The sequence below is a fragment of the Chrysoperla carnea genome, chromosome 5 (assembly GCF_905475395.1).
Source record: "Chrysoperla carnea chromosome 5, inChrCarn1.1, whole genome shotgun sequence".
NCBI lineage: Eukaryota > Metazoa > Arthropoda > Insecta > Neuroptera > Chrysopidae > Chrysoperla > Chrysoperla carnea.
The window spans coordinates 9,506,671-9,516,913 of NC_058341.1; the positions used below are offsets into that span (position 1 = coordinate 9,506,671).

Sequence of the window (10,243 nt, forward strand, 5' to 3'; positions counted from 1 at the left end):
GAGAAAACCCGGCGGAGAAGCTATGGGTTTTCTGCGTGGAACCTGATCTCGACAGAATCTTATAGATTCATCTACTTAAAATAGCATCTCTTATCCGAAGACGTCTCGTTAGTCTAGCTTGGTAGCGACCCATTTACGGTACCTCGTTTGGGGTATACTGATTTATATCCAATTAATGCTATAATAGAATAAACTAGGGCTATAGAAACGTATAGCGGTAAAAAAATTACTTTTTTATGAAATATTGAGATGGAAATACCTCCTAGAAAAAAATTCTGAATACGCTTTTAACAGGATGTAAAAATAAAGAAGCAAAATTGTTATAAAATATTTATTAACTAAATAAGCTTTTTACAATTAAGTTTAAAATTCAATTTCCCCCATATAAATTTGTTTATCGCTCGAGCATGACACAATTATTGGTTCATTTCTATGAAAATCGACATCATTCACGCTACCATTATGTCCTGGTAATTTATATAAAATACGTCGTGACGTTGTATCCCAAATATACATGAAACGATCTGCTGAGCCAGCGCTCACTTTTGACCCATCTGGTGACCATGCACATCTTAATAAATTCTTCTCAAAATTATGTTGATGTCCCGCAAATACTTTAACGCATCGTTCTTGTGGTGCATACGGTCTAATATCCCATATTCTTAACGTATTATCGAGGGCATTTGATAAAAGGTACGATCCATCAGGACTTAGTGAGATACCTGTAATTGTATCTGTATGCCCTTTTAATCGATATAATATTTCATTTTTACGTAAATCCCAAACTTTGATATCGTTATCGATGCCCCCTGAAATTATCTGTTCAGCTGTATCGTTAAATGTAACCGATGTAACTTGATATGTTGTGTTTAAGGTTGATGTACAATGTCGTTTACGTGAATCCCAAAGACGAATTGTTGAATCGTCACCACCTGATACAATTATTTGTGGTCCTCGTCTTGCACCTTGCACACTTGATACATAATTAGAATGTCCCTTGAATTTTTTCACTCTTTGTCCGGTAGGAACATCCCAAATTGCTACTGTATGATCGGTACTACATGTGTAGATTTGTGAACCATCCGGGGAGAAATGTAATTCCATAACAGCACCGGTATGGCCAGACATTACCGATACATTTTCACATTCACCATAAACTGACCACATAACTAAAAAAAAAAAAAAAAAAAACTAAAAAAATTAAATAATTTCTTTATGGTATAAAATTGAAGCCACTTACAGATCTTTCGATCAAATCCAGATGATGCTAAGTATTTTCCATCGGGATGAAATTCAACAGTAAAAATATCTCCCTCGTGACCCTCGAGTAACATAATAGGTGCAAATAAATTTGAAGTTCTTGGAGTAGCCTGAAAAGAAATGCTTTAAGTAACTTCAAAAACTCAAAAAAATACATTTAAACTTACATTTGAAATTAATTGTTTATCGCGTCCACTTAGCATTAATTCATTTCTGGATTTCTTTTGAACATGCACCATAGCATATTCATCCGCTTTTCTTTTATATTCATTTACCGGCATCTTTTGAAAATTAATGTTGCTTTTTATTTTAAATCAAACAAGTAAAAGAAATTAAAAATTTCACTTTTTTTAGGTTATATTTTTTCGATAATGCTGTCAAATTTGATTATAGAGAATCATAGAAAATTATTGAAAGTAAATATTTATAGAGAAATCAATAATAAGGGAACGTACTTAAATATTTTTGTGCCATAAGGCAAGATAAAAAGACCCTAAAGAAAACTTTTCAGCAAATTTTGTATTTATTTTAAAACAAAACTTTACTTCCCTTACTTAATGTTTGATTAATTTCATAATATACTGCCAGACAGAAAAAAAATAACTTTTTACAGTCTGCCAATGTAAGGGGACGTATTTACAGCCACAAACAACAGGAAAATGTATAAAAATAACATTCATAACGAATATATGCATAGTTTAACAGTACAACCTTTTACAGTAACAGTCTGCCATTCATTTCAATTAAAAGGCAAAACTGTTCAGAAGATTTTTACACTTGTGGCTGTAAATATGTCCCCTATCATTGGCAGACTGTGAAAAATTGTCACTATCTGACAGTCTACTATTCAATACAAAGAAAACTATATGCAGCTACATACTATATTTGTACATCCTGTATATTAAAAAGTATCTCTCTTCAATACCAACTACTAAAGAAGACCAACCAGTGCTAACTCAACCCATATACACGAGTATAACAACTATACCTTTGGGTCATGCATGTGAATTTAGCTATGTTTTGCTGATCAGTACCGGGCTTTTATTAATTTGAAAAAAATTAATTTTTTATATTTATGGAAACCAATTTAGGTTATATTGGCCATCCACAAAGGATACACTTAGGTTATAGAGCCCATTGTGATATCATATATGTGTTTTACCAGCTTTTTCGATGATAATTTTATTTATCAGCTCCTAAATTTTTTTGAGAAGCTGAGTTCACTTCGTTTATCAGCCTATCATATATAACTGTTAAATTAATTTTCGTTGTGTCGGCGGGAATCGAACCCACTACCCTAAGCATATGCGAACCGAATCATGGTTACGGTTTAACCAACTGAGATACTAGGGTTGACTCTGACACGCCTCACCTTAATACATTTTTATAGTTAAATCGAAAAAAAAATATCAAATTTTATATGATTTATAAAATAACTTATTGTTATCGAATCCTTGAATCAAAACATTATACACAATTGCTCATAACTATCAAAACAATGGATGGTATTCGATGATTTATTTAAAAAGTGATTAAAATTCAAGAGAAAAGGTATTCAAATTTTTAAAAATCAGTGGCTAAAAGTAGTTAAAAACATTCTTTAGTGACAAATAGTTTTAGTAACATTTCTTTTTCTTTGCTTTCAGAGTACGTAGAACACGTACGTACGGTTTGTTCAAAAAAAAAAGAAGTTATCTATGGAATGATTTAGTAACTGTGCAACCGGTGAAGTGCGACGTGTAAAAACACAGGTGTCAGATATGTTAAAATATAAAAAATTGTATTTATGACTAAAAATATCATACATTTTTCAAATTTATTATTTAATGTAAGTAATCATTTTATTATACGATCATAATATTTTTATTAAAAAAATTTTTTTAATAATTTTTATCATATGTCAAAATTGTATATATTTTTGTGTGTATTTGTGTAAAGACACGTTGGAAGATGCATTTATAATACCAAGTAATCAAAGACATTCGCGACGTGTTTATTTTTTCAATTTTTAATCAAAATTATTTTAAATAATAAAAAATAAACAAATTAATTTTTTAATTAGTTTGAGAGAATATTAATTTTTATTGATTTGTATGTAATATGATAAAAAATATTATTAAAGATTATATTACAAATATTTATATTTCTATATAGAAATAATTTTCTTAATTAATATTTTCCATGGGTAATTTCTGAAAAATGTTTGTAATTTAATAGTTTTTGTATTTCAAAATATTTGTAATTAATACTTGTTTAAATTAATAGTTGTTTGTTTACTTTTATTACGTTGATTAGATATGAGAGAAAATGAGCGTTTGATTAGTTTCGGTATTTTTTTAAAATGAAATTGGATCATTTAAAATGTCCAAATCTTTTTTAAAGGGTTTTGCATGATTTAATTTAAAAATAAAAAGATCTGAGATCATTTTGTTGTTTGATCTTTCATATTTGAAAGGCAAGTTCGAGGACATATGAAACTTTGAATGCATATGTTATGATCTACATAAGAAATCTGGGAAAATAATGATATTCCCTATTTAATTTCAGGATAAATTAATCTTTTTGAACTGAAAATCGAATGTTTTCGATAAAGCTAACAGGGGACAAAATTGTACAATATGTTATGAAGGATAATCGACAGAAAAGATAAAATTTGAAGTTTCTTGGGTAATATTAGTAAAATGGAAATGTTTATTAAATCAAAATTATAGAAAGTAAATTTTGCTAAGATTTATCAGTTGACCAAATTTTCTGGAAGCGATTTTAATATAACGGTTTTTAATATAATTTTAAGTCAACTCTCTGCTTGTTTTATTCAAGAATCGCCGATTTTCTGTGTACTAATGATATTATTTTCATTGTCTTAATTGCAAATATTAATCTGAAAGTATCTTGGGGTAGTTTTTCATGTCTTAATTGCGAATATTAATCTTAAAATTGTTCCTGTTTTTGAACCACAGTATTATGCCTTTTTTTCATGGCTGTTTGGGTAGAGGAAAAATACTTTCTGCCTCACCCATACAAGTATGGGTGAATAACATTTTATTTTTTAAATAAAAACTGGTTTTGATGACACATGCAAAATCTTTTGACTATATTTATTACCGGCGGCTCAGTAGATATTCATATAGATCTGTTTTTATTGCTTATTGGCTTTTAAAGTTACGATCTCAGCGTCACAGTGGCGAAAATGTAAACTAAAATTGTCAAAAAGAGTGTGCTTTTTATCAAGAAAACATTTTCTGTCAAATTAAATTATTTTGCGTGTCTTTTTATCGACTTATTACTGCCATGGAATGCTTTTTGTCAAGAAATCTACTAATATTAGTTCTAAGTTTAACCGTTAGGGCTTGATAGAGTTTCTTAGCTGGATTGATCAAATAAAATCTTACCCCGAAAGAAACTGAAAGATATATGTTTTGACTAGAAGGATAATTTCTAACGTTTCTGCGAGTCTAGTATATCGAAAAATTCGAATATTATTAATTTTTCGACGGGTTTCAGTCCTGATTTTGCATTTACTACACGTGGGTGTTAAAAAAATATCAAATATTCCTTTTAAATAATTGTTATTGGAGATTTCAATTTCAATTTTGCATAGAAGTTAATTTAAAAACAATCATTGATCAATAAATTTTTGTAAATGAAACAAGGTCAAGGGTTTGTTTTAAAAAATGTTATCATTTTTCAAACAGAACGATTCTACGGTTTGTGATATTTATGTAAAGCATTTTTGTAATAATAATTATTTTTATAATTTCCTGTGCAAACCACTAATAATAATCGTTCTAATTATTATCAACAGAAAAACTACTCGTTGAAAAATTATTTTTATTCAAAATGGGTGAAAAGCATAGAAAATCAAAATTTTATATATATAAGTTATTGTAGTAGGTCCGAAAATTCAAATCGAAATTTTCAACATACCTTCTCGTTTCATAGTCAGAATTAGAGGTGATAATATAGAGATAATACCGTAGAGCTGCAAATTCTCAGCCAAACGGTTGATCGCAGTCGAGAGAGGCAGGCAGAGAAACAGACAAAGACAGGCAGAGAAACAGACAGAGTAGGCGCTAACTTCGACTCTCATATACGCTTACAATTTCACCTCTCTAACTACTGTCAAGAATTCACTTGTTGCTTTTACTGTGTCTATACAGCTCTATGATATTATCTATAGACCCAAGATCTTGACCTATGTTGCTCATTTACGAACTTAAACTAATTTTTTACCTCTTGAGCACGCTATAAATTTAAGTTTGATATATCTTTTCGTTTTTGAGTTATCATAACTACAGGCGAACAGACAGACAGACGGACAACCAGAAATGGACTAATTAGGTGATTTTATACTTATATCAAACACTTATACCAAAATTATATTTGTAGCATCAATATTTTTAAGCGTTACAAACTTGAGACTAAATTTAGTATACTTTGTTATATATATTTCATATATACAGGGTATTTAAATAATCATACAATTTTCGCGTCATTATGGGATTCAACTGATTGCCGTTTTACACTTAATGGCTAGTCTAGGCTTAGATATCGCAATTTTCACCCGTTCTTAAACAAACAGCAAAATACTTAGCTTGGTCCTAGACTATATAAAACCATAAAATGACATAAAAATTCCATGGAAACTTTTTCAAAAAAAAATATTACTTTTTATAAAATTTCCATAAAAAACTCCAAAAATAAAAACTAAAATTCAAAAAATAACTCCTAAAATTACAAAATAAGTATTACTTCAAAATTATTGTGACAATTTGTTAAATAAAAATGTCATTAAGAAATTAAGAATGTCACAGTTTTGTGGTTGGAAATAGTTTTTATCAAAAATTCGTCTAGCATGTAACAATTTTAATTATTTTTTAATTGTTTACTTATTCAACATTATGTGTAAGAAACTGATCTAATTGGACAAATATTTAGTGTTCTTATCACTTTTAAAACATGTCAGCGAAAGCGATAAGGGAAGTAACTGCAAAAGGTATACTAAATCGACATTTAGAAAGTAAAGGTGCCCCGAAAAATACACAAAAATGTCAGTTTATCCAAGTCGACGTAACTACCCGATTAAATGACTTAGAAAGAGAACATGAGTGGCTTAAAACAACGAAATTAGTTGTTAAACCAGATGAGTTAATTAAACGTCGTGGTAAACTAGGCTTAATCGGTCTCGATTTATGGATCCCAAATGCAATTAAATGGATTAACGATCGACAGGGTACATATCAAACGGTTGGAAAAGCAAAAGGTAAATTACGCCATTTTATAATCGAAAAATTTGTCCCGCATAAATCTGAGGAAGATGCGTATGTTTGTATATACAGCGAACGTGATCAAGATGTGATATTATTCTCCCACGAAGGTGGTGTTGATATTGGAAATGTTGAAGATAAAGCAGAACGTTTAGATGTACCGGTTACCAACGAAAGTTCCGTAACCCCCGATGCAATTAAATCGAAATTATTAACAAAAATATCGAACAGTAAGCAACAATTCGTTGCGGAATTCATAAATGCTCTTTATAAATTATATGTTGAATTATATTTTACTTATTTGGAAATAAATCCGTTGGTTATTACGGATACGGAAATATCGATATTAGATGTAGCTGCAAAATTAGATGCAACTGCTGAATTTACATGTCGTAAATTATGGGGTAAATTTGAATATCCACCACCATTTGGACGTGAATTATTACCTGAAGAAGCATTTATTGCTGACTTAGATGCAAAAAGTGGTTCGTCCCTAAAATTAACGGTTTTGAACCGAAATGGTCGTATATGGACAATGGTAGCTGGTGGGGGTGCTTCAGTTATTTACAGTGATACAATTTGTGATTTAGGTGGGGCATCTGAACTTGCTAACTATGGGGAATATAGTGGGGCTCCAACCGAAGGACAAACATACGAGTATGCAAAAACTATTTTAACGCTAATGACCAAATCACAAAAACATCCTAAAGGTAAAGTTTTGATTATCGGTGGAGGTATCGCTAATTTTACGAATGTTGCATCTACATTTAGCGGTATTATTCGAGCATTAAACGAATTTCAAGATAAATTAATCGAGCATAATGTTAGTATTTTTGTAAGACGTGCTGGACCAAATTATCAAGAAGGATTACGTCGTATGCGCGAGCTTAGTAAAACTCTTGGAGTACTCATGCATGTTTATGGACCGGAATTGCATATGACGGCAGTTTGTGGTATGGCTTTGGGTACACGACATATTGAAAAAGAACAAACGGATCAAGCGAATGCTTCATTTTTGTTACCATCTACACAAGTTCCACCATTTCAAACTAGACAAAAAAATTTACCAGCAAAACAAACTGAACCCTCTCCAACCACTTCATCAAATCAACATTCTGGATTAACAAATCCACCTGAAGAAACTGGACCACCAGTAACACCTGGAGGAACCGACATTGTACTAATTTGTGGTTCCAAAACATGTGGATCTCCCACTCAGAATGAACATAATGATCGAACAGCATCTCCTACAGGTGATGAAACATCCTGTCTTGATAACACAAAACGAATGGCAGCTGGTAGGACATCTAATTCCTCATTATTTTCGAATACAACCAAATCAATTGTTCTAGGAATTCAAGCACGAGCTGTACAATCAATGATTGATTTTGATTATATTTGTCGTCGGGATAGTCCAAGTGTGGTTGCTATGTCGTCCCCGCTTACAAATGATCATAAACAAAAATTCTATTGGGGTCACAAAGAAATATTAATTCCTGTTTATAGGAAATTTGAGGAAGCTGTAAGTAAACATAATGATGCTGATGTATTAGTAAACTTTTCCTCCTTGCGTAGCGCATATGAAAGTACCCTTGAAGCATTAGAATATCCACAAATTCGTACAATTGCAATAATCGCTGAAGGAATACCAGAAAATCTAACACGTCAATTAATTGTATACTCAAAAGCAAAAAATGTGACAATTATTGGCCCCGCCACTGTTGGTGGACTTAAAGCGGGTTGCTTTAAAATTGGCAACACTGGTGGTATGATGGACAATATACTTTATTCACAATTACATCGTCCTGGTTCGGTTGCATACGTTACTCGTTCGGGTGGTATGAGTAATGAGATGAATAACATCATATCTCATCACACCGATGGGGTTTATGAAGGTATTGCTATCGGTGGGGATCGTTATCCAGGAACAACCTTTTTGAATCATTTAAAACGATTTGAGGATGATCCAGAAGTTAAGTTGTTAGTAATGCTTGGAGAAGTTGGAGGTCGTGAAGAGTATGACGTTTGCGCTGCAATTAAGAGTGGAAGACTTACCAAACCCTTAGTTGCATGGTGTATTGGAACTTGCGCAACGGAATTTGAGACTGACGTCCAATTTGGGCATGCTGGTTCATCTGCGCACAATGAATCTGAAACTGCTCAAGCTAAAAATAAAGCGTTACAGGAATCTGGAGCTCGTGTACCCGAATCATTTGATAGTTTAGGTGATTTCATTGGTGAAGTGTATGATGAATTGGTGAAAGCTGGTAAATTAGACCCAAAACCATATGTGAAACCACCTACAATGCCCATGGATTACAGTTGGGCTAAAGAATTGGGTTTAATTCGTAAACCTACTGCATTTATGTCGAGTATCTGCGATGATCGTGGCCAAGAATTAATATACGCTAACATGAAAATCACAGAAGTTTTATCGAATAATATCGGAATTGGTGGTGTTATTTCATTGTTATGGTTCCAACGAACTTTACCACCATATGTCCTTAAATTCTTTGAAATGTGTTTAATAGTCTGCGCAGATCATGGTCCAGCTGTATCCGGTGCACATAATACAATTGTATGCGCTCGTGCCGGGAAAGATTTAGTTTCTTCGTTGGTCTCGGGTTTATTAACAATTGGTGATCGTTTTGGTGGAGCCTTGGATGGTGCTGCGAAACAGTTTAGTGAAGCGTATGATGCTGGTTGGGAGCCAATCGATTTTGTGAATCAAACACGTAAACAAGGACGATTAATTATGGGTATTGGACATCGGATTAAATCTGTCAATAATCCTGATATGCGGGTGAAAATTATCAAAGATTTTGTTATGGAGAATTTTCCCGCTAAGCCTTTGTTAGAGTATGCGTTAGAAGTTGAGAAAATTACCACGTCCAAGAAACCAAATTTGATTTTAAATGTGGATGGAGTTATTGCAACGGCTTTTGTGGATATGTTACGCCATTGTGGAGCATTTACTAGCGAGGAAGCTCAAGAATATATTGATATTGGTACAATTAATTCATTGTTTGTTCTGGGACGAACCACTGGATTTATTGGGCATTATTTAGATCAAAAGAGATTGCGTCAAGGTCTTTACAGACATCCATGGGATGATATAACATATCTTCTGCCTGAGAAAAAATCGTAGCATTTTTTTTAAAACTTTTATAAAAATTGTAAACGCTGTTATTCGCACATTATCGATTTTTTATTTGTCGATAGCTAAATCGTTATCGGATTTTTCTTTCAACTTTGAAAAGAGAATAATTATTTCCAAATTGATTATACATTTGTGCTATTATAATCACAAAATGAAACTTTGAAATATTTCGGATATATCGATAATAATGATGATTTCCAATGTATCGATTTTTGTAAATTGATAACTTCTTTCCAATTCCCAATTCGACTAAGCTATCATCAAGTAAAAAATCTTCGATGTGCAGTTGCTCTAATTTTACTAAGTCTCGAGAATAATCGAATTAGGAAAAACATAATTTTAATAATAAAACGTAAAATTAATGAAAATATTTTGATTTTCTTTAATGCGATATTTGAGTGTTTTACCCAAATATAAGAAAAGGTGAAATCTGAGTATTTGAAATAAAAGTCAATTACCCTCTAATGTCAAGTCCGTATCGCATTTTGCTGTCCACGAATTTGATAATTTGGTGAAATTTCCACATGTGGCTATTTTTAGTGAAAGTGTAACTAAA

General features: G+C 31.8%; 2 protein-coding genes across 3 annotated transcripts; one reads left to right on the plus strand and one right to left on the minus strand.

Moving 5' to 3' along the window:
- Positions 1 to 352: 352 nt before the first annotated feature.
- LOC123300283 (U5 small nuclear ribonucleoprotein 40 kDa protein) lies at positions 353 to 1,638 on the minus strand. The gene is made up of 3 exons (XM_044882831.1): positions 1,428 to 1,638; positions 1,241 to 1,370; positions 353 to 1,169 (listed from the first exon to the last, which is right to left on the minus strand). Exons 1-3 carry the CDS (start codon positions 1,539 to 1,541, stop codon positions 364 to 366), a joined length of 1,050 nt encoding a protein of 349 aa, XP_044738766.1. The 5' UTR covers positions 1,542 to 1,638; the 3' UTR covers positions 353 to 363.
- Positions 1,639 to 6,219: 4,581 nt separating this feature from the next.
- LOC123301848 (ATP-citrate synthase-like) lies at positions 6,220 to 9,701 on the plus strand. 2 transcript variants are annotated; one of them, XM_044884775.1, is made up of 2 exons: positions 6,220 to 7,729; positions 7,823 to 9,701. In XM_044884775.1, exons 1-2 carry the CDS (start codon positions 6,220 to 6,222, stop codon positions 9,673 to 9,675), a joined length of 3,363 nt encoding a protein of 1,120 aa, XP_044740710.1. In that variant the 3' UTR covers positions 9,676 to 9,701. The 2 variants fall into 2 exon arrangements, with proteins under 2 accessions (XP_044740710.1, XP_044740711.1); XM_044884776.1 differs by having other exon boundaries at positions 6,220 to 7,560; positions 7,747 to 9,701.
- The last annotated feature ends 542 nt before the right edge of the window (positions 9,702 to 10,243 follow it).

What these genes read in the sequence shown, in the direction of transcription:
- LOC123300283 (XM_044882831.1), bottom strand. Translation starts at nt 1,541, where the DNA reads ATGCCGGTAAATGAATATAAAAGAAAAGCGGATGAATATGCTATGGTG. An exon ending in ATAAACAATTAATTTCAAAT is followed by an intron (nt 1,371 to 1,427) that starts GTAAGTTTAAAT and finishes ATTTCTTTTCAG; the next exon opens with GCTACTCCAAGAACTTCAAA. An exon ending in TGGATTTGATCGAAAGATCT is followed by an intron (nt 1,170 to 1,240) that starts GTAAGTGGCTTC and finishes TTTTTTTTTTAG; the next exon opens with TTATGTGGTCAGTTTATGGT.
- LOC123301848 (XM_044884775.1), top strand. Translation starts at nt 6,220, where the DNA reads ATGTCAGCGAAAGCGATAAGGGAAGTAACTGCAAAAGGTATACTAAAT. An exon ending in AATTTGTGGTTCCAAAACAT is followed by an intron (nt 7,730 to 7,822) that starts GTGGATCTCCCA and finishes AACGAATGGCAG; the next exon opens with CTGGTAGGACATCTAATTCC.